At 36.3% G+C, this 24,891-nt stretch overlaps 1 protein-coding gene across 12 annotated transcripts in view; it reads left to right on the forward strand.

The window, feature by feature from the left end:
- IFT81 (intraflagellar transport 81) overlaps window positions 1-24,891 on the forward strand; it is a 206,117-nt gene that overhangs the window by 177,912 nt on the left and 3,314 nt on the right. For 7 of the 12 annotated variants that reach the window (XM_053902000.1, XM_053902006.1, XM_053902001.1 and 4 more), the window contains 3 exons: window positions 4,145-4,186; window positions 9,880-10,023; window positions 13,157-15,334. In XM_053902000.1, the coding sequence (XP_053757975.1) occupies window positions 4,145-4,186; window positions 9,880-10,023; window positions 13,157-13,258 (288 nt within the window). In that variant the 3' untranslated portion in view covers window positions 13,259-15,334. Of the gene's footprint in view, window positions 1-4,144; window positions 4,187-9,879; window positions 10,058-10,425; window positions 10,609-13,156; window positions 15,335-19,117; window positions 19,259-24,891 lie in introns of those variants that run through there. The other 5 variants (XR_008422110.1, XM_053902005.1, XR_008422111.1 and 2 more) reach the window with 5 other exon arrangements.

Consider the following 24,891-nt stretch of genomic DNA (forward strand, 5'->3'; position numbering starts at 1 on the left):
GTTGGGTGAGCATCTGACTTCAGCTCAGGTCATGATCTCACAGTTCGTGAGTTTGAGCCCCGTGTCGGGCTCTGTGCTGCCAGCTCAGAGCCTGGAGCCTGCTTTGGATTCTGTGTCTCCCTTTCTCTCTGCTCTTCCCCTGCTCACACACTGTCTCTCTCTGAAAAATAAATAAAGATTAAAAAAATTTTTTTAAATCAAATTCTGCTTTAAAAAATACATTTATGGTTTAATTGCTAGGTGTGATAAAATGCAGTAATTGAACAAGCTAAGCTCTCTGCCCCTTACCACAATTCACATGTTTCACTTTTACCATCCAGTAAGAACTCCCAAGTGTAGGATTCACATTTATTCTAGATTGCAGTGGAGATTTTTAGTGGCATATACAGTAATGTTTCAAAAAGGAATCTAGTAAATGGAATGTCTTGCAGAATCTAATTTTTAAAATATATAATGCACTGGAATGCAAGCCAGACTGAAAATACCCTATAAATAGAACAATGTTTTCTCTAATACTCTGACATATTACACATATTAAATGTACTTATTCACATTCTTTCATTGAGTGTAAACCTGGCTCAAATCTGTATGGTCAATATTAATATTTTACAAATGTGAGAAGTTTTTATTCTTGAAAAAAAGTTTTAAAAATTTAAGTTCCATTTTTTCCAAAGTTATCAATATAAATAGGAAATAGGAAATATTGTCACTGAACTATTGGTTTTCTGGCCAGGTATTCTTTTTTATCATTTTCAAAATCATCATAAACTTTACCATTAGTTTTCCCATAGAAAAAATATTTTGCGGGGCGCCTGGGTGGCTCGGTCTGTTAAGCGTCCGACTTCGGCTCAGGTCGTGATCTCGCGGTCCGTGAGTTCGAGCCCCGCGTCGGGCTCTGTGCTGACAGCTCGGAGCCTGGAGCCTGTTTCGGATCCTGTGTCTCCCTCTCTCTGTGACCCTCCCCCGTTCATGCTCTGTCTCTCTCTGTCTCAAAAATAAATAAACTTTAAAAAAAAAAAAAAATATTTTGCCCTGACTAGAGTAGTACATAAGAATATTATAAATAAAATAGTGTTAATTGTATTCTAAACTCATTGATATATGTTTAAATTATTATTATTATTATTATTATAGTTACAATATTTTTATGGTTGTCCCATTTTCTTCTTTTATGATACTTTTGAGTAAGGCCAATGGTCTAAGAAATTAGAATGGGGTTTTTTTTGTTTTTGTTTTTAAGCTTATTTATTTTGAGAGAGAGAGAGAGTGACCGTGTGAGTGGGAGAAGGAAAGAGAGAGATGGAGACAGAGAACCCCAAGCAGGCTCCTCACTGTCAGTGCAGAGCCAGACCTGGGGCTTGAACTCATGAAACCATGAGATCATGACCTGAGCCAAAACCAAGAGTCAGAAGCTTAACCAACTAAAACCACCCAGACACCTGGAGAAATTAGCATGGTTTTGAAAGATTGCCTGCAAATTTTAATTTTATTTAAAGAGGCAGCATGTTGGGGCACCTAGGTGGCTCAGTCAGTTAAGCGGCCGACTTCAGCTGAGGTCATGATCCCACAGCTCACGGGTTTGAGCCCCGCGTGGGGCTCTGTGTGACAGCTCAGAGCCAGGAGCCTGCTTCTGATTCTGTGTCTCCCTCTTTTTCTCTGCCCTTCCCCTGCTTGCTCTCTGTCTCTCTCAAAAATAATAAACATTAAAAAAAATTTTTTTAATAAAATAAAGAGGCAGCATGTTTTATTTCAAAGTACTAAAGAGGGACTCATAAAATTTTCTTACTAACCTGGTTTTTCTAGTTCCAAGTTTTGTGACCTTGGGCATATCATTTCCTCATCTATATAATAGCGAGAACAATTTATACCACAGAGATCAAATTAAATATAATGCATGCAGCAGTGTTTTGGAAATTATATAGCATGAGTTACTGGAGGACAAGGACTCTGTTCTGTTTTCTTCCTGAAACCCTAGGGCATGCTTGGTACATAACAGGTGCTCCATAGTTATTTCTTGAATAAAGTCATTGAATAAATTAAAATAATTACGTATTAGTGTTATATGGTAAAAGAGCATGAGCCTTTGATCTCTTGATAAAATATAAATGGAAATTCTGTGAGGCACCTGGGTGGCTCTGTAGTTGAGTGTCTTGACTCTTGATTTCAGCTCAGGTCATGGTCCCAGGGGCATTGTGGGATCAAGCCCTGCATCAGGCTCCACACTGAGCATGGAGCCTACTTGGGATTCCCTCTCTCTCTCCCTCTCTCTCTCTCTCTCCCTCTCTCTCTCCCTTTCTCTCCCCTTTCTCTCCCCTTTCTCTCCCCTTTCTCTTTCTCTCTCCCTCTCTCCCTCTGCCCCTCTCCCCCACTCATGCTTTTTCTCTCTCTCTAAAAATAAAATCTTTAAAATACATATTTTTATATATTTTATATTATATATAAAAGTATATTTTATATAATAGGTCTTATTTAATATATAAATATATAAGAGTCAGAGGCTTAACCGACTGAGCCACCCAGGCGCCCTGAGGACTTTGAGTACTTGTGAAAGCCACCCTCTCTGTTCTAGGCAAGTTTACCTCCCTTGTTACATGAATGCAAATCTTCCTTCACTTAAGCTGCTAGAGTTTCTCTTTGTGGCTTATGATTTCTTGGATTCCCAGTTTTGTGTTGTTTAACTTCTTACTACAGCATAACTTTACACAGAAACATAGTCTTTTTCCTCTAAATTTGAGGTCTGAAGTCTTTTTTTATCTTCTTTGTCATTGGTTCCTTTGTCCTCATCCTTCCATCTTTGTCCTTAATACTTTAAATATCACTTTTGTCTTATGGAGTGTTAAAATATAATTATATCTTTTATATTTTTAAAAACACAATACAATGTTATTGTATTTTTATTTTTACTTGAAAATTATGAGCTGTTTTAGCTTGTAAAAGAGATGCTTATAAAAACAAAAGTAAGCATTATGAAGTATGGTACACAAAAACTGAATGTTGTCCATGTTGCCATGCCTCAGATATACCTACTGTTAATATTTTGGCGTATAATTACTCCATATTCTTTCCCCATGCATTTGCTAGTGTGTGTGTGTGTGTGTGTGTGTGTGTGTGTGTGTGTTAGCAAATGCATGGGGGAGATTTTATGTGTGTATACAAAATAAAGTTAAACTTAAGATACAGTTCTTCCCTTAATTTTATATCTAGAGTTCTTTCCACTTCAGTATTTATAGATCTACTCCTTCCTTTTTACAACTCTGTATTATTCCTTTGAATGGATATACCAAATTTATTAAAAATTTCCCCATCTATTGACATTTAGTTTGTTTGCAGATTTTTACTGTTATAAGCAATGGTGAAGTAAATAGTCTTTACATTTACCTTTCTTAAGTTATGAGAGTCTTTTTGTAGGATGACTTCCCAGAAGTAGAATTGCAGGGTTAGATGTTAATGTTTATTTAAAATGTGTATCCTTTCTCCTTTCTATAAACCTCTTCAAAAATAAAGTGTGGGGGCGCCTGGGTGGCTCAGTCGGTTAAGCGTCTGACTTCGGCTCAGGTCATGATCTCACAGTCCATGGGTTCAAGCCCCGCATCGGGCTCAGTGCTGACAGCTGGGAGCCTGGTATCTGCTTCAGATCCTGTGTCTCCCTCTCTCTGACCCTCCTCCGTTCATGTTCTGTCTCTCTCTGTCTCAAAAATTAAAAAAATATCAAAAAAAAATTTAAAAAAATAAAGTGTGACTGGGGCACCTGGCTGGCATGCAACTCTTTGTTTCAGAGTTGTGAGTTTGAACCCCACATTTTGTGTAAAGATTACCTAAATAAATAAAAACTTTTAAAAATTGTGACTTAGATGGTTTGCCATTGTTTTAAGTGTAAAATAGTACTTAAGTACTATTTTAAATACAGAAATAGGACTTAACATTTTAATTCTCTTAATTATGTGGTGTTTTATGGGGTTTTTTTCCCCCATAAATTGCTATTTACTAGAAGAATTGACTAAAGATGGGGAAAGAGAGTATTTGGTTTCATTCTGACTCCTCTGTGTAATATATTTAGATAGATATGTTAATTTATAATTTATTTGTATGACCAAATCAATTGAAATAAATTGAAACTAAGTCATTATGTTGATTCCCCAGGGAGCAGTATACAAAAAATATTACTGAACAGGAAAACCTTGGAAAGGTAAGAATGTATTAGTTATTTTTTTAAGTCTGTCTAATTCAGGCTATCGGTACATGGTTTTGACACTGTCATTCTTTTTTTAAAGGTTATGGTACAGTTTTCAAAGGGAAATTGAATCTTTCTTAATTTCTTACAAAGATGAAGTTTCTTCCTTAGGAATTTATGTGTGTGTGTATACAAAAGTGAAGGCACATGGATTTTTGGAAGAAAAAAATCTAGTTTTATTTATTTTTATATCTAGTTTTAATTAACAAAGAGTTTATGAGAAGGTTCTAAGAAACAAAAGCACCATGTGTAATAAACTACAAGTTTTCAGATAATTCTCAGGTATCTCTTAATAAGTATAAACTTATTTATTTTATTTAATAAGCACAAAGCTCATTACTATGATCCAGGCACTGGTCTATGTCCTTTACAAATATTGATACATTTAACATAAATAATCAAAAACCCTTACTTGTCATATTCAGCTCCCTCCCTGCCAGTCTTATGAATGGAGGAATATGGGATTGAGTCTTGTTTTCTCAGTTCTCTGAGCCACTCCTAGTAGAAGAGGTGGTAGCTGGTAAAGACCTTGATCATCGGGACTTAAATGACTAACTCACTGATTTTTCTAATTGACTTCATAAAGCAACACATTTTGACAGTCATATTAAAGATACCAGCTCTGTCATTCTTTTTTTTTTTTTTTTTTTTTTTTTTTTTTTTTTTTTTAAGATCTAGATTTATCAAACTCAGGACCAGTCATCAAGTAGGCTGGCTTCAGTCCTAGGTTTGTGGTTCTGGAAAAGCTCCTTAACCACTTTGGAATTCATTTCCTCATGTTTAAACTGAAATATGTAGATTGGGGTACCAGGGTGGCTCAGTCAGTTGAGCATCTGATTCTTGATTTCGGCTCAGATCATGATCTCGTGGTTCATGGGTTCAAGCCCCATATTGGGCTCTGCTGCAGTTTTTCTTTTAAAATACTGACTATATATTGGCATCTAATTTTACTGTTCAAATATTCTTGAGTCAGCAACCTAAAAATGACTACATCTATATGTGCGTGTATATATATATATATATATATATACATGTATATATGGGTGTGTGTGTGTGTGTGTGTGTGTGTGTATACATATACATGCTTGCCCATTTGGAAAGTACAATTGAAAAATATCGCTTTGTTTCAGTCTTAATGCATTGTATAATTAAGCTTTTGGTCTGACTCAATATATTGGTGATGACAAAATTATTCATCCTTATTTACATATTCTGGTTTGAATTATTATTAAAAACATACATGTATCTATGCTTTTACATAAATGCTGAATCAGTTCCCATAAACCTGTAAGTAATATTCTAAATTTCAGGGAAAAAATGGTATGGAAAACAATGGCATAATTCCTAAATAGTCTTTGTAAAAGTGTTTTTAAAAGATTTTTTTAAGAACTAAAAAACTTAGAAAAATGATTATGGAAAATTTCAAGCCTATATAAAAAGTAGAGGAAATAATGTAATGAATTCATGTGAAACCATCATCCAACCTCAATAATTAGACTTAATGACACATTTTGTTTTATCTATAGTCCCACCTATTTCCCACCCCAAATCATTTTTAGGCAAATCTCAGAGATCCTATTATATTTTTTTGATCATATTTCAGTTTGTATTGTAAAGGCCTTTTTTGAACATAACCACAATACCATTATCATGCCCAAAATAATTTAACAATAATTGCATAATACCAAATACTCAGTCAATGTTCAAGCTTCACCAATTGTCTCATCATTTCTTACTGTTTATTTGTTTGAAACAGGATCCTAATAAGAATTCATACAGTGCTATTAGTTGATATAGCTCTTAAGTATCTTCCTCTGGGTTACTCTTTCATCTTTCTTTACAATTTATTTGTTGGAAAATTAAAAGAAAAATAAAATCTAGTTACTTGTCCTGATGGGTTTCCAACATCCTGAACTTTGCTGATGACATCCCTATGGTGTCAACTAGCATGTTCTTCTGTCCCCAGTATGTCCTTTGAATTGGTAGTTAGATATAGAGGCTTGATTAAATATAATTCAATATTTGGGAAGTATACTTCATAGGTAGTAGTATGTATTCTTTGAGGAGGCTCTGTATAATGTAGGCAGCCAATGAAGTCACTTCCTAGACCCATTAATTCATTAGAGGTTGCAAAATGATGGCATTCTAATTATGTTGTTCCTTCTTCATTTATTGGCTGGAATAATTCTGTAAAGAGTAACTCCTTATCAACTATTTAGTTACCCTAAGATATAGCTCAAATAAGAAAGGCAGAATAACTGCTGATTTGCTTGTTTATTGGTTTTCAAAATGATGAGTTTTTTGTTTTTTTTTTTTTAATCATCCTTGACAAGTACCTTTATGACTCCTAGATTTAACTTACTGGAGATATTTCAATCTATTATAATTATTATTCCTGTCAGTTCTCGAATTGCCCCATGTTAAGCCAGTAGAAGCCTCTTGAAGTCAGCTCCTGAATGCTTTGGAAACAATTCTGCTAGATTTTGATGGCTTATTTTCTGGTATGACAAAATGTTCCGGGCTTATCCTATACTTTTCCTATTCCAAACCTGGAATTTCTCTAAAAAGTGTTTCTGTTTCTCTAAAAAAGTGTTCATCTGTTCTTTCTGTATTATTTGTGAATAAATGCCCATCATATTAATGTAAATTTAAAAAGAAAGGAAACCTTAAGTTGATACCTCCAATCCCTCAGAGAAATTGTGAGTTCTACACATCTCCTTCCATTTATGGGTTGACATGCCATACTCAAAAAGGAAAAAAGAAATAATTTCATATTTGAAAGCATATATTTGAATCAAGTTGTAAACATTCACTAGAGATTTTGGGGTTTTAGGATTTAGTATGACTATCAACAACTAGCTTTCACCCAAACATTCTATATGTTAGGTAATATATTTTTTCGTATGAAAGCATTCCTCTATTTCTTTTGTTTTGAAAAGTATGTGGATGGATGCTTTGTGCACAGAAATTTTTATCAAACCTGAATCCTTTCAAAGGCCCAAATGTAACTGCCAAATCAGAATAAAGATTATTCTTTCCCTTTCCAGGGTAGTGTTTTACTGCAGGATCTTTGCGAAAAGTGATAGTAACAGTCTGACAAGTCTATTTCAGCAAAAGGAGCCATTGATTAGCTCATTCCCCAATTGTCAGGATGTATCATTTAAGAAACAAAGTTCTTCAATCCTCTCATTCCTAGAGTAGATCTAAATTTTAAGGCAAATACTGAATAAACCTAGCCTTTCAATGTGATGATAGCCTAAGCCTTCCAAACCAGCATAGACTGAACATCCACTCACCACCTCAGTCCAACTGACTTTCTGGAATTAACCAATCTATCATAGTGCTAAAATTCACATGATCATATACTAGAATTTGCCTTACCAAGTACTGTGGAATACTGTACTGAAAGTTATAACTCCCCTCTACCCACTATACCACCTCCCCTTTAAAGAACAATCGAATTTGTGACAAGTATTCTTTGTGCATTACGACTATCAACAAAATAAATTTGGACTAAGTGGCAGTAATTAAGTGGCAGTAACATTAAAAATAAATTACATACTAAGGCAGTTGTATTCATAAAATTAAAGGTTTCAAACACACATGATTGTGAAGTACATTAAATTTAATATTTCTGACATAGACAATGCCCACATCCTGTCTTTGGTTCTTTAAATAACTTTTATAGGTTGTTAGGATTTTTGACAAGGAAACTATTTCAATAATATAGGAAAATGTATAGTTAAGTAGTACCTTAATCTTAAAGTTATTCTAAGAACTCTTAAAATTCTAGATCTGACTTACTGCTTTTGTTTTAGTTCATGAGGATAAAAATATTTGGGTTTTTTTAAAGCTTTTGTTTAAATTCCAGTTAACATACAGTGTAATATTTCAGGTGTACAGTATAGTGACTCAGCACTTTCATATTACACCAGTGATCATCACAATAAGTGCATCTTTATTCCCCATCACATCAACTATTTAACCCATCCTCCCCCACCCACCTCCCTTCTGGGAACCATCAGTTTGTTCTCTATAGTGAAGGGTCTGTTTCTTGGATTGCCCCCCTCTTTTTTTGTAACATAGAATTAAATAGATGTATTTGCATGCCAGATATTGTGTCCAAAATTTGCTGGTTATATTTAAATTATATTTTCTTAATTCTGCTTTGTTTCCTGTTGCTATTTGCTGTCAATTTTGCTTTCATTAGCAACAGCTGTGGAGGGCAGTCTTTAGTAAAGTGTTTTGAATCTAGTCTTAGTTTACCCTCTTATTTGGGCAAGTACCAATGACCAGCCTTCTCATTTGTGTCCTTACATCAACTGTTAGATCAACTATATACCAAGGGCAGAAAGAATGGGAACCATTCTGTTACCTATTTCTGCATCTTTGCTTATTTTTCTGTCCTTAGTGATTTCTCATAATCAGTGTCACTGTGTACACTGTGTTTCCTGATGTGTGCGCTCTCATCTTCTCTGTTTTCCTCTGCTTACCTGCCTTCCCTCCTTCCCCTCTTCCTTCCTTCCTCTCATTTCCTGCTAAGCCTCCTTTCAGTCACCCTTTCTGAATTTGCCAAAGTATATATTTTTACAGTTTATTGAAAGCTTTTCTTATTCTTGTTAATAATGTTAGAGTCTGTGAGTAGAATAGTTTTGACAGATGGAATCATATAGGCTATTGGTAACAAAAATAATTCTGGTAGGGGTTTGGGCCTATTTAATAGAGTACTTTTTAAAAAATCATGAAACTTTCTCCCTGAGAAATATATGCGTGCAATTTTATTTATTTGGGTATACATAGAGCATACACAGATTCAGGAAAGGATATAATACTTAATAATAATAACATATAACACATGATAGTTTATAAAGTATTTCCAGATCTATTGTATCTTGTGAAAAGATAATCTTATAAGGCAGATAATTTTATAATTATCCCCTATTATTAGCTTTAATTACAATTGAAAAAACTGAGGTCCAGAGAAGTTGTCTTACTTAGAGCTAGTGACCAAGCCAAGTTATATACCAAAGTCTTCCGACTTTCAAAATCTACACTCTTTTTTGTACACCATGATACTGAACCACTTTCTACTTTCCTGATTCCCTTTATTCCCCACCCCACCCCACCCTGCCCTTTCTTTTTCTTTCTTTTCTTTATTTTATTTTTTTTTAGGGGAATGGTTGGATGATATGGTTGTTCTATTTTGAGGTTTTTTTAATGTTTATTTATTTATTTTTGAAAGAGAGGGCACAAGCCAGCGAGGGGCAGAGAGAGAGAGAGAGGGAGACACAGAATCTGAAGCAGGCTCCAGGCTCCAAGCTGTCAACACAGAGCCTGATGCAGGGCTCAAACCCACGAATTATGAGATCATGACCTGAGCCAAAGTTGGTCACTTAACCAACTGAGCTACCCAGGTGCCCCCCACCTCCTTTTATATTTTTCTGTTCTTTTTATCTTCAAGCTGTCCTACGTCTATCATAAATTTAATTAACTTTTATCATTTTAGTTTTCATTCATCTCAGGAGAACCTGATTTAGTTAACTGCTACTCATCAAATGTTCAAAGCATACCATATTCTTCTGATTATAGCAACAGAAGTAAATCCCTGTAACTGAGATTTAATTATTCCTGATTTTTTTTTATAATAGAAACTCCGAGAAAAACAAAAAGCTGTACGAGAAAGTCATGGTCCAAATATGAAACAAGCGAAAATGTGGCGTGATTTTGAACAATTGATGGAATGTAAGAAACAGTGCTTTCTGAAACAACAAAGCCAAACTTCCATTGGTCAGGTAATTCAGGAGGGAGGAGAGGACCGGCTGATACTCTGAATTCATGTGCCATCGTTTAGGGTTTTAGTTGATGCTACTAGATGTAAGCATAATCCCATAATGTATTTCTCTTCTTGAAAATGATTTGTACAACATTTTGCTTTCAGATTAGCCATTCCCTATTAAGTTTTCTCAGAAGATAAGATTAAGGTAGATTTAGGTTTTAAAGTTTTTTAAAAATAAAAACCGCTTTTATTGTTTTGCTTAGTTTAGATATCAGTCGTGTCGTCTGAGTTTTATGAGACAGGAGACTAAGTTTACTCTCTGTAAATGTAAACATATGTCCATTAAGAAGCATGTAGTTTTTAAAAAATGTAATAACCCAATGGCTTAAAGTTCTTCTTAATCTTTTTTTAACTTTAGAGGAATCTTTTAGGAACTAATATCTCTTGTTTTGAAGAAACATTTATCTGAAGTTCAGCAATTCCTACAGTTTCACTTCAGTTTCTCTTTCTTCTGTAAAATTCAAGAAAATTTACTATTTTGAATAACATACTTGTTCTGACTGTATGATTTAAAAGCAAATAAAACTTGGTGCACATGTCATGGCTATTTGTTTTTGAATTATATAGTTGCATCAAAATTATTTTTTAAGTATTCATTTTATAGTATTGTTTATTTATTTATTTCTGTTTTTGAGAGAGAAAGAGAGTGTGAACAGGGGAGGGGTAGAGAGAGAGGGAGAGAGAACCCTAAGCAGGCTCCACACTGTTAGCACAGATCCCAGTGCGGGGCTCGAAATCACAAACTGTGAGTGAGATCATGACCTGCGCTGAAATCAGGAGTCTGACGCTTAACCAACTGAGTCACCCAGGTACCCCTCATTTTATAGTATTGTATTAAATTTAAGGATTAGTTGTTATTTTCGCCCAAAATCTAACAGTGTGAAAAATAGTCATGGAATATAGATATTATCATGTGCTAAAAAGTTAGCATAGGATTCCAAGTGAAATTCAAGAGTCCAAAGTGCTTCTAATTTCTCTTTCATTTGGACAGGGTACTTGAAGGTTTCTTTGATTTTCCCTTAAAGAAAATTATTAAATTCACATACTACCCTTAACTTCACTTCAGCTTCATTATACTTTTTTAAATGTCTTCCCTTTAGATTTGAAAACAGATTTCATATTATTAGCATGTCCATCTTGGGTTAGTTCTTTGTAGCTATCCTAGGGGTGGCGATGAGAGGTGAAGAACATTTCAATGAAGAAAGTTGTTTCAGGGCGCCTCGGTGGCTCAGTTGGTTAAGAGTCCGACTCTGATTTCAACTCAGGTCATGATCTCATGATTCATGAGTTCAAGCTCCACGTTGGGCTCTCTGCTGTCAGTATAGAACCTGTTGGGATCCTCTGTCCCCCTCTGTCTCTGCCCCTCCCCTGTTTGCACACGCTCACTCTCTCTCCCTCTCAAAAATGAATAAACATTAAATGATTTTTTTTTTTAATTTTTAAAAAATTGTTTCTACCCTGTGTGGAACATACAGACTTGATTATGGCTTTGGATCTCTTTGTTTCCAAGTGTGTTCCTACTTTTACTTTTTTGTTTGAAAGCTCCTGGTTATCAGAGAAACATACCAGCACAGAGATTATTGGTAACTCTAGCAGCTATGGCAAGAAGAGATGGGATCCCTCAGAGCAAGAAAGAACTTACCAAGAAAGTGTGGAAACAAACTTCTTTTAACAAATTTCAAGAAAAAAAAAAAAAGAAGAAGCATTTTAATGTTTTATGTGGTTTGAATATGGTACTCAGGTTACTTTAGCCTCTCATTTGGGCAAGTATCAGCTACCAGAAGCCCAGCTACCGTTTGTGCCTTTGGATCAACAACTTGATCCACCAGATACTAAAAGAGGAAAGGCTGTGTTTCAGTGTGGAAGCAAACCTTTCTTAATTCAATTAAGTCAGTTTCTGAACATTGAGGTAGACATCTTTGTTCAGTATTGGCTACTGGCTTGTTATTTTTAAGCCTGTAGCAAGTGATGTTCCTTTAGCCAGAGTATGTATTCCTTTGCAAATATTTGAAAAAGACTGGATGTCCTTCACAGAAACAGCATTTTATTCCCCTAACGAAAGTCAGCTTGTAAGATTATTAAGCTTGGTGATTAATTTTTTTAGCCTTTACTGTCTTTGGTGCTCTTCCCTTAATTTTTAAAATTGTTAATGACAGATACTCCAAAGAATGCTTATAATTCTTTTTTTTTTTAATTTTTTTTTTAACGTTTATTTATTTTTGAGACAGAAAGAGACAGAGCATGAACGGGGGAGGGTCAGAGAGAGGGAGACACAGAATCTGAAACAGGCTCCAGGCTCTGAGCTGTCAGCACAGAGCCCGACGCGGGGCTCGAACTCACAGACCGTGAGATCATGACCTGAGCCAAAGTCGGCCGCCTAACCAACTGAGCCACCCAGGCGCCCCGGAATGCTTATAATTCTGATTTGATTATTGCTTGCCATCTTATTCCACACAGAAAGAGTGTGTGGATTAAACACTAAGGCAGCTCCAAAATCACTTTATTAACTGAGGCAGAGCATCATTATTACTTCAAGAAAAGCAAATTGAAAAAAAAAACACCCTAAAAGTACAAAGTTATTTATAGTTTTTATGTAACATTGGACATTTAGTAATGCATCTTAATGGGTTTTCTACAGTGACTTTCCACTCATTTTGTGATTTGATTGGAACATTAAAAAGCTTTGACTACCTCTGACAGTTTTTGACAGCTGGCACTTCCAGAAGGGCTTATTATGTTTTTCCTTCAGGACTAATACTCTAGCTGGCTAATTGATGAGAGTACTTAATCGTTTTGGAAAATAATCTGTCTTCCACATGATGGCCCAAATAAAGGAGAAAAATGTAGCCTGTGAAATCTGCTTTTGCGTTCATGGATTTGCTCCTCCTAAGACTCAGTGCTGCCAGCTGCTGCGTGAAACTGACTCGCTAAACTGTAAATTCCAAAAGGCCACCGCTTATCTTGCTTTCTGTATTAGTTCGGGAAATAATCCAACTTTAAAGGTTGTCCTTTAAGAACCATCTTATAATAGGATAATGTCTTTTCTGTTATAAGTCTATTAACTGAATACAAGATCATGTCTTTTTCAGGTCCAGGGAGTGTACCAGAATGGTCTGAGAGCATTGTTCAAAGGCTTGTGGAACTCAAACCGGATCTTAAGAAATTACAAAACGCTTCACTTTCCTCTTTAGATTAATACTTTCTATCATTTTGCTTTATTTATTTCCATGGGCAGCAATAATAAAAGAAGCCATTTCATTAAACTATCAAATCCAAATGTATTATTCTGCCTTATTAGTTTATATAACATATATAAATTTTCTGGAAGATTTTAAGCTCTGGTCATTTTCCAAGTATGATTATTCCTTAAGGTTTTAGGCTAACATGATGCAGAGCACTTTTGGTAATTGGAGTAAAATAAAAGCCCAAATATGTTGCTCCAACTAAAAATGTATAAATTTGCTGAATTCTCCTGAATTGAATCTGAAAATATGCAGTAATGGATAACTTGCCAAAGCTGCCTTTACAAAGGCAAAATCAAGTTTGGGTTGAAAATGACTTCGTACGGAGATGTGTGTCTTCTAGAAACCTCTGTGTCATATGCAGGCATTTTCCCTAAATTAGTGACTAATGAGTATGAATCAAAGACTTGTTTCTACAAATGGTTCTAGGCGCTTACATCATTCCCCTTGTTTGGCACACAGGAGTGTTTAGCCCTAGGGAGTGGGTAAGTAAGCAGCCTGATGATTAACTTTCATTAAACTTGGTTATTTCAATAACTTATCCATTGTCGTAGTGAAGGTAAGATCTAGATTATGTATACGACGAATCCTTCTTTTTTAAACAATCTGTGGCAGCCAGGAGATTTTTTTTTAAAAGCACTTTGATTAAATTTGTAATTGTTTCTCCAGCCAGGAGGAGTCACTGGCTTCGCTCCTCCTCCCTTTCCTTTTAATGAGAGCAGCTTAATTAGAGCTGTTTAGTATATGGCAGCCAGGCATGAGGTGAACACTTTGTCTGGGAGGGATAGAGAGGGATCTTTCAAAGTTATCTGTGTATTTTCAATCTTTGACTGTCCCATCTTGAGACAATATTAAGAAGAGAAAGTTGGCTATAACAATCATTTAGTCCCATCCCATCCTTGCAAAAGAAATAAAAACCTAAAACACAGAATCCAAACAAGTGTTTTGTGAAAGACTTGGACAAACGTGCTTTCTGCTCCTATGCTCCCTCTTTTGGCAAAAACTGGAAGTACTTTCTCGGCAAACACGGATAATTTCACAATTTCCTCTCTAGAATTGCTGAGCGACTTGAGTCACCAAACGTGGTTTACTGCTATGGAAATTCACTATTCAGAATTCAGGAGGAGATTAAAGATTTCTGCTTTTCAGTGAAAGTAGTAGTTTCCACCGCGGTTCAGAGTGTAACAGCAGGTTCCCTGCAGGGCTGCCGCTTGACCCTGCACGTGGCACACAGCCATAGAACTTTGGAGCTTGAAAAGAACCTCAGAATGAGTCGTGCAATCATTTATTAAACCGGGGCCTTCGAGAGCTCTCTCTCAGTACCGCGGCTATTGCCGCAGACCACTTTCCAGCCACAGTAGAGTAACCGCAATGCGGCTCACTCCTCACGAGGGAGCCTGTTTCATTGTTAAAGAGCACCGCCTGATTAGTCTCTTGGTTCTAAAAATGAAGCAAACTCAGATTGGGAAGGAAGTTTTTTTTAAAAAACAGCAGTTAGGCAAAGCAAGATTGAACAAATTAACTCCCTGAAGCTTTGTAATCATGATGATGATGATGATGATGATGATGATGATGATAGCAGCTAACACATTCTTGGACCCTCAGTATGTACCAGATACTGTCTAAATGCTTTATGTGTATGAACGAATGTAACTCTCACAGCAACCCTAGGAGGTAAGTACTATCACCCCCATTCAATAGATGAGGAAACTGAGGTACAGAGAAACTTCCACAGTATATCACACAACTAATACCTGTGGCAGAGCCAGGGCCCAAAACCTGTGCTCTTCACTATTGTGGGTAGGTACTACAGTGTGACCCATGGATATACTGGCTGTGTATATGCAGACAGGTTGATGTCCATTTAATGAACTATAATACATGTGAAATTATAATTTTTAAAAATGTGTTCACTTACTATGTGCCTAAGGAAAAAAAAAACTTTAGTAAATGTTTAAAAATAAACTCTACCAACCAGATGTGGGAATTCCGCTAAATGAATGTCAAGTAAATGCAAAAAGAAATTTAGACATAGAACAAATGGAAGCTGTATAGGTTATAATTTAAATCTTTCTCTTTCTCTGTGAAAGTGTTAAAATCATATATATCTCTTGTTGCTGGACATATAGATAGACTCCAGTTTCTTACTTTATGAACAATGCTGCAACGCAACTTAAGAGTTGAAATACAATACAATATTAAACAAAACCACAAAATTTATTTTATTTGGTCAAATCCAAAATCCACTGAATAGTTTTACAGACATTTCTTGCCTCCTCTGTGAAAATGCCAAAGCTAAATCAAAGAAATTAGCAAGATATTACTTTCTTAATTGGAGAATGAAATTGTAAATTCATTCATTCATTTATTTATATACAAATATTGTCTTCTGGGTGCCTGACATTGTGCTAAGTGCTAAAATATAAAGTGAACATGATCTGGTTTTGGCTTTCAGAGAGCTCACAGTCTAGAAGACTCTAATATTTTGTAGCAAAAATTAAAAAGTTCTTTTATATGTAAAAAGATCAAGGAGCTCAGAGGAAGAAGCGATTAATTCTGACATAGGGGACCGAGGTAGGACTTGAGCTGGGTTTGTAAGGAGGAGTTAAGATTTTGATAGCCATGGGAAAGGAGGAAGATGTAAAGGCATTTAAGAAAATGACATGCTCAGGAAGTGACAAGAAGTCTAGTATGGCTCGTAAAGTTACCCATTAGGGAGAGAAAGGAGCTCCTGTCACGTGCCAAGCCCTTGTGCTCTGTAATTTGTGTGCTGGGCACCCAGCTAAACTCTGTGAAAAGGTACAATAAATGTGTCAGACACGGCCCTGTCATTAACAGGACTACGATACATTAATTTTTTTAAAGGACTACAATATGTTAGACAGCAGCAAACATACTAAAACCTAATAACCAAGTGCTGAATTCTGTGTCGCTATCGAAGTTCAAACAAAATGGAGATCTAGAGAAATCAAAGAGGAATCAAGGAGGTCTGATCAAGGAGGTCTGATCAAGGAGGGAGGAATGATCAGGGCCTGGAAAGATAAGGATTTGGACAGGTGAATGGGAGAGCATGAGAGGGCAGCAGGGATGAAACCAGCAGGTGCTCATTGGCCCTTTGCTGCATCCAGCTTTGTATCAAGCATATGAAGCGAGAAAAGGCATGGCCTCTCCTTCCAGGGAACTTGAAGTCTAGTTACCAAGATGGAAAACGGAAAAACGTAACCAATGGTTGACGTAGTTTACAGCACTGGATTATCCAGTGGGCAAACTGATACACTCTGAACTTTCTGAAAGTGTTTGATATTTCAGAGATCAAAGAAGTTTTCATTAGGAAAATCAGAGCTATTAGACTTCCTTACACTCTTCTCAGGGTTTAGGGTCTCAAAGTTTTGATTCAGCTTTTTGGAAGGGGATCAAGAGTTAACAGACCTAGGACGTTCAAAGGAAAAAACACTTTGGGCTGGAACAATTTGGGCAGGCTGGAGAGGGACATGCAGATACAAGTTAACTCTTCTGGCCACAAGGGCAGAATGTGACTCGGGGAGGAAGCAAGAGCTTGTGGGGAAGAGGAAGCCCTGAGAAAGGAATGCCCGGAAGTACTAGCCAGACAAGGCTGGAGGAAATCAGGAACAAGTTGGAGGTGGAGAAGCAGTGGAAACCAAACTGCTGAAGGTTTTGAGTTCGTGCAAATTCCAAGTTCTGTCCATCAGTGTATGCTAATCGGGAGTTGTTAATATCCCTGCTTCCCTTAGACCCTCGATGAAATGAGAGACTTACTACATCGTAGAGAGTGGCAAACAGTCACTGCCATGGGAGGCTGTTATCATGGGTAACATGATTTTTTTTTTTTTTATGACAAAGGAGAGGCAATAAGCCAGTTATTTATTGCTTTGCATTTAGATATTTTTTACACTAACTCAAAGATTCAGCATTTTATTCTTTGATTCAGGTTACAACTCTATGTCATTTCTATCATCACTTTTTTGTTCCATGTAACATTTTCAGATGTGTGAAACAGATTTGATAATTCCAGGGAACTGAGCTTAGAAGCAGTATATGTAAAAGTTACACTTCTGTTGAGAGACATTTTTATAAGTTTATATGATTTTCTATATATTAAAAAATGTGAGAAAAAATTTCAGAGCTGGTGTTTAACTGCACTTGATTTCTTTTTCTTGAGAGTAGGAAAAAGAACTCGTTTTTTGTTGTAGTTATTGCCAAGTCACCAAGCAGAGCCTCCATGCTCAAAGAGACCCACTTGCTAGTGACTTTGCAGTGTCAAACAAATGTTCAACTTTTATTCTGACACTTCTTGAAGAATTTGATTGAAACTATATATGTCCAGATAACACTCAGCAAAGTGCCCTTCTTGCATTTGTTTCAAGATATATTTGGAAACAAGAGAGATGACCTTGGATGCAGCTGCTTTTCCAATTTAGGACTTCTCTCTGGGTCTACTGAATAATATTTCCCAGCATTGAAAATTCAAAGGATGGAAAAACATTTTAGTTACTATATGCCATAAGCCCTATGATAGAGGATTTTTCCCCCAGCAATATGTTCTGCCTCTAAAAGAATGATATATTTAGACCACAAACTCTATGCTAGCTTTCTAACCATCTATTTCAAAATACATTCAGGAACACATTTGCTTTTCATCAGAGCGCCTTTTTGTAATCTAAATTGAGCTGCCTTGCTTTTTAAAATATTTTAGCATGTAAGAAATAAAAAATATCAAGCAGTTAACCCTTCGTCTTTGCTTTCTGGCATTCAAAATTTGTTTCAAAGCCAGGGTTCATTGTAACTTGATGTAAGATCTAAAAGAAGACTGGGGAGGCTCTGACATCCACAGCTAAGGTTATTGCCACCTGTCCAGATGACAATACAAGTCCTACTAGTCTAACCTCAAGCCTGAAAGCCAAGGCTAGCTTCCAGTTGTATCTACATTTAGCCCACGGAGATGGATGGTTTTAACTGTCATTAAAGTGACATTCTTTCAGTTACCATTATGCATATTTTGGAGGTTCAAGCAGTTCCATTTTTAATTTGTTGTCACAGTCACAGGACAAGACTTAGGTAACCTGTTTGATAAAGCGATTTTACCTTTAAGCAAATGAATAAATAAGAATTATAGTCTTATCATTGTCCTACATGGCATATTACCAGAGATAGTAACATTTTCTATTTTCATATGGTTTCCTAAGATGTTATAGTCAATCAGAGCATTTATAGAGATGATTATGTTGTTGGCAACAGTCTCCAGCATACACAGTACATGAATGCCCAGTAAAATGTGTTAACATGCACGCACACACACACACACACACACACACACACACGTAGACATAGAAAAACCATTTTATGATACTTCAAAGGATAACTTGTTCTCAAGGATTCCTTGTTGCTTGATTTGGTATCCAATCAGTTATGTTAACTGTTAGCCACAGGGTGAGTGATTTTGAACAGTCAACAGATTTTTAAAACTTACTACTTAGATGATCCGTCCATCAGATAACAGACTGATCTTAAATTTTTAATTGTCATAAATTATTGCCCCAGCCTTGCTTTGCAGTTTCCTAATTCAAAAACTGGTGACTTTTATCTTTAATCTGACATTTATTCCTTAGTAAAAACAGATTTTTCCATGGGTGTGGCTATCCTGTATACATTTCCATTATTTTATTGATGTTGAACCAAAGTAATTGCTACAGTCACTGCACTGCCCTAATTAAGTAAATAAGTGTTAATAGTACCCAAACTAATAGATTTTATAGGATAAGCAATAAAGTTTTCTCTTACTGCTGCCAGAAACTCCTCCAACTGCACAAAACTTCTGAACTGTGCTTTTTAAAGATAAGAAAAAGGAAAATATGACGATACCTACAAAATACTCCCAAGACCTGTAGTGCTCAAAGAAGATTTTAGTGATGGAAAAGTCTCAGAGAAAAGGTAATTTTATTTTAAATATTACAGAGATTAAATGTGAGTTTTGCTGAATGTTTTCATAAAATCTCTTTCAAATATGTTTTCTCATCCTTCGTCTAAAAACATACAAAACTTTGAGCCAAAAAGAATATTCCTGTATGGTTTGTGGTTATTAAGTCTGTCAGTATGTCTTGGGAGCCCTTTTCTCTCTATCCAGCTCCCCTTATATTCTCAGATACTCTTAAGCAAATCAGAACATTATTGATGTTCAGTAAGTATTCATTGCTCGAGAATTAGTATCTCACTGTCAGCCTTCCTAAGACAGGAGAAATTTCTAGCAACTACAAAGTGAATATATTTCCCTAAACGCTTTTTATCTGTGTCTTCCATAGATGGAATTTATATCCAGCTATCTGCAGATTTATATAGAATCTGGTTTACCCAAATATTTGCAGTACCATCAAATTAAGTTTCTTTATTTTCTTTTTCTTATCATGCCCAAATATCTTACCTTGATCTTTTTGTTACAAAATACAGATGTGTTTATTTAATGAAGGCAGATCTAGTATGTTTCTGGTTCAAACTCGTTTTAACATCGTACCTTTTTTCTGTCCCTGACCCTCTCCAACTTTTTTGGTTCTCATATCTTTTTCTCCTTGTTTATGCATACCATTCCATTACTATTTAAACTCTCTCCGATTGTGGGGCTCCTTGGTGGCTTAGTTGTTTAAGCATCCGTTTCTTGATTTCAGTTCAGGTCATGATGCCATAGCTTCGTGAGTTCGAGCCCCATGTTGGGCTCAGGGCTGACAGCAAGGAGCTTGCTTGGGATTCTCTCTCTGCCTCTCTGTCTGCTCTTCCCCCACTTGCACTTTTTCTGTCTCTCTTAAATAAATGTGAAACTTTCTCTGATTGTGTCTCACACATTCTTTTGCCACTAGTAAGTTCACTTTTGGAGCATCTTCCCAACAAAATTTTTTTATTGAGGTAAATTTGGTATATAACATTATATGAGTTTCGGATGTGTACATCTTTGCACACTGATGATTGTACGGCTCTGTGGATATATTAAGAAACATTGTGTGACTACACTAAAAACCACTTTAAATTGGTGAATTTGTGTGGTATGTGAGTTATGCCCCAATAAAACTGTTAAAAATGAATATATAGCTCAATGTAGCAGAAGTCAAATGATATCAAGCAATATTTGTTTAAAAAAACAAAAATCCCTCACCTACTTCAGTCTTCTCCCTTCTTTGAGGTATTTCCAAAGCTAGCTTTTGGAATATTCTTGCTGACATTTTCATTGTGCACACACAAGCGCATATATGTATTTACAGCCTTTTAAAACTGTGTACAAAGGGGGTTATATTCACCATTCTGCAACTTGCTTTTTTTTAAAATTTTTAAATGTTTATTCGTTTTTGAGAGAGAGAGACAGAGAGCACATGAGCGGGGGGGGGGGGGGGGGGGAGAGGGGGGGAGGGGACACAGAATCTGAAGCAGGCTCCAGGCTCTGAGCTGTCAGCACAGAGCCCGATGCAGAGCTTGAACTCACGAGCTGTGAAATCATGACCTGAGCTGAAGTCAGACGCTCAACCGACTGAGCCACCCAGGCGCCCCTGCAATTTGCTTTTTTGCATCAAAGAGTAAATTATAATAATATGTCCATATAGAGTTGTTCTTAACAGTTGCAAGTATCTAATTCTTAAACAATGTTCCACTACATGCATGTAGCACGATTTGATTAACACGCTCCTGATTGAAGATCCCTCTATATGTGTCTTGCACTCTGATGCAAGTATATGTGTCAGGCAAAAAACAAACAAAAAAAAAAACCTTAGAAGTAGCATTATTGTATTCAGAGGTATGTGCATTTAAACTTTTGATAGATAGACATTGCCAGATTACTCTCCAAAAAACTGGTGATAATTTGTAATCCCATCAGTTGTGTATGACAGAGCCCAGTTTGCTATTCTGTTGCCTAAACTAGGTATACTGGCTTTATAACATCTTTGTCAGTATGATAAGTTGAAAGAATTAATTTGTATTTTTAGATTTATGAGTGAGGTTGAGTTTTGATGACCTGTTTTTAATTGATTATGTGGTATTTTTTCTAATTGAAAAATCCATAGTGTTAATTGTAGAAATTTTGAGTAATACGGCAGATAATTAAAAACATGTATAATCCCCTACCCAGAGATTATCACCATTTACAATTTTTCTTCTGGCCCTCCTTTCTATGAAATTTATCTTTTGATTATTTTTAGCAGATAATGAGGTTGGTAAAGGAGCTAATTTTTGTATTTGAAATACACAGCTAATGGGGCGTCTGAGTGGCTCAGTTTTTTAGGCTTCTGACTCTTGATCTCAGGGTTGTGAGTTTAAGCCCCACGTTACTACTACTTAAAAGAAAATATGCAGTTTACAAAATGAGGTTATAATTCAGCTACTTAGAATATTGCTTTGAGCTCTTTTAATCAAGGTGCTATATAAATATTCAGTGGACTGAACTCTCCTGTGCCAAGCTTTTGGGATCAGCTAGTGGAAAAATCATTAGCATTCTTTCCTTGACACTGTACTGTCACTACCAGGGCTGAAACTGGATGAGATTTCCTGGGAGCCAATGGGTCTCTTAGTAAAGGAGACAGCTCTACGGTCCTTTAATGGCATGGAAGATAGAGGAATCCTGTACCTTAAAAGACAAACACACATTTCATATTATATGTTTATGTGTGTGCCCATATATATAACCATTATTCTCACTCGCACATGCACAAAACAGAAGATGAGATTAGTGAGCCAGGATAGGAACATGCTGAAAGAGTGCTGGACACCTGGGGAACAGTAAAATGATTAGCACACAGGGTAAGCCATCCAAAGACAAGTCCCATATGGTAATCATGTTTCCTTATCTGATTCTTCCTTTGGATGGGAAGAGCATGGAATGCAGGATTAGTTTCTGTTCACAGTTGTATTTCCCGTGCCTAGTTACGCACACAGGCAACTTTGATCGGTGAATAATGAATGAATGAAAAGTGAATGAATGTGACCTTGAATAAATCGCTTAATTTCTTTGGACTTCAGTTGCTTTCTCTGACAACTTCAAAGAATAACTAAAAGGATAAAATAAGGTAATGTATGAAGGTGGTGGATAAGACTGAAAGTCGGCTCCAAGCTGACTGTGTCTCCTCCTTATTTTTACGGAGCTAGATATAGTTGCCATTCAGGCCCTAGTAAGGAGGCCCTACTGTATACAGCAACTGTCTGCACATCATCTTCCTGGTTAACCAGAGAATAAAGTAAATACAATGCAGCTTTATAATTAGAAGTAATTGCCAGTGACCTGGAGGCTTTGCCATCTTAACCACTGCCTCATTCTCAGTATTCAAGGGTATCTTATGGGGCACCCAGGTGGCTCAATAGGTTAAGCAACCAATTTCAGCTCAGGTCATCGTCTCACAGTTTGTGGGTTCCAGCTCTGCATTGAGCTCTGTGCTGACAGCTCAGAGCCTGGAGCCTGCTTCGAATTCTGTGTCTCCCTCTCTCTCTCTGCTCTCCCCTGCTCATGCTCTGTGTCTCAAAAATAAATAAACGTTAAAAAAAATTTTTTTTTTAAAGGCATCATATAAATCTAACACTGAAGTCCCATCAGGCTTAGGGTAAAGTTATAGAAAATGGATGTTACTGTGCCTTTAACATGCTTAGAAATGCATCTAGTGATTATGTTTAAAAGCAGAGATGATAACTCAGGAAGGCACATGGTATATGTTTAGAATAGTAGCTATTCTCAGAGTTGACCTATTGTACATGATTGCAAATGAACGCCTGTCCTTTTTAGTTTATCTTGTATCAAATTGTCAGAGACCCATTCCAAGTAACGATTACATTTTGGAGTAGTGTAAAGAAAAAAAAAAACCTCTATGAAAGATTTTGTGATGTACTCAAGAAATATTCTGTGACCTTTTAAGTTGGTTGAAAGAGAAAGCTGGTATGATGTAAAACAAGTTAAAATGAGAATAAGCTTGGAAATATTAAATAGCATCAACTCCTAGCCCTTAGGGAAGATAACTAATGGCCCAGGCCCTAAAATTACAATTTTTTAGAATTTTTCATAAAAACTTGATATAAGTAGAAACATTTCTCAGGCCAGTACACCCTAATGAAATGCCATAAAAATAACAGACTAGCACATAAAATCTTTTTCTATTTGTAACCAACAGCATTGCATAATCAGGCAGGAACCAGGAAGTAAAAATAATCACAAAATTAAACAAAGTGATCTGTTTTCATTACTCCAGCAGGAGTAAAAAGTGAAGATAAATACAGCCAGCAAGTTCCTTTATCAAATTTGAAAATTCTTTCCTTGTCAGTCATTCCTTAATAGCAGAATAAAAATGAAATTTTTACTAAGGCTTTTAACTCAACACTATCTTTTAAAAAATCTTTTTTAACTGTGGTAAAAAAAAACACATACTCTAAAATTTACCGTCTTAACCATCTTTAAGTGTTCAATAGTGTTACCTATATTCACATTGGTACAGTAGACCGGCAGAATGTTTTCATGTTGCAAAGCTGAAAACATTATAAGCAACTCTACCCATTAAGCAACTCTCCATTCCCCTTCCCCCTGGCAACTACGATTCCACCTTCTGTCTCTGAGTTTGACTGCTCCAGTACCTCATATAAGTGGAATTCTACAGTATTTGTCTTCTTGTGAAGTCCTCAAGGTTCACCCATACTGTATCATGTGACAGGATTTCCTTCAAGACTGAACTCCGTCCTTTTTAATATCATTTTTGTGGTACAGTCTATTCTACCCTTAAACATCTTTTAATGCTCCAGACCATAACCAAATACAGAATGATGAGAAGCAGGTCGGAATGCACATTTGACCTTCCGAATTCTCCTGTCAAGAAATCAAAAGAGGTTATAAAGTGATTAAACACTGTAGGACTTCCCCAGTGTGAGAAAAACTATTTGATGCTAAGTTAGCAATCAAGACTCTGAAGACCTTTCGCAAGCCACTTGTATTGAAGGTTTTCATTTGTTTTGTTGTTCTAGAAATGCATTTGACCTAGTACAACTTTTTTTTTTTTTTAAGTATCTGCAAATATATCTCTGCTGCTGGGTTATTTTTTTTTTTTTTCCTTCAAGCCTGCAGACATTCTTTCCAACTTCTTCAGATTGAGTTAGCTGTGTTCATGTTTGAGAATAACCCTCCTCCCCTATTCTGTCATAGCAACAGTGTGTTAAGAGAATGCAGTCGGGAACTGGAGATATTGTTAGGTCACAGAACCAAACAGGATTGAGTTTTAAAAAGAAGCAGAGAGGGGCGCCTGGGTGGCTCAGTCGGTGAAGCGTCCGACTTCGGCTCAGGTCATGATCTCATGGTCCGTGGGTTTGAGCCCCGCGTCGGGCTCTGTGCTGACCGCTCAGAGCCTGGAGCCTGTTTCGGATTCTGTGTCTCCCTCTCTCTGTGACCCTCCCCCGTTCATGCTCTGTCTCTCTCTGTCTCAAAAAATAAATAAACGTTAAAAAAAATTTTTTTTAAAAGAAGCAGAGCTCATTCAATTTCAGTCTTCCTACCTTATTTTTTTTTAGAAGATGTTTATTTTTGAGAGAGAGAGAGAGAGAGAGAGAGAGAAGAGCAGGTG

Source organism: Panthera pardus, unplaced genomic scaffold (genome assembly GCF_024362965.1).
Source record: "Panthera pardus isolate Hobbes unplaced genomic scaffold, ASM2436296v1 HiC_scaffold_15, whole genome shotgun sequence".
In the NCBI taxonomy this organism is placed as follows: Eukaryota; Metazoa; Chordata; class Mammalia; order Carnivora; family Felidae; genus Panthera; species Panthera pardus.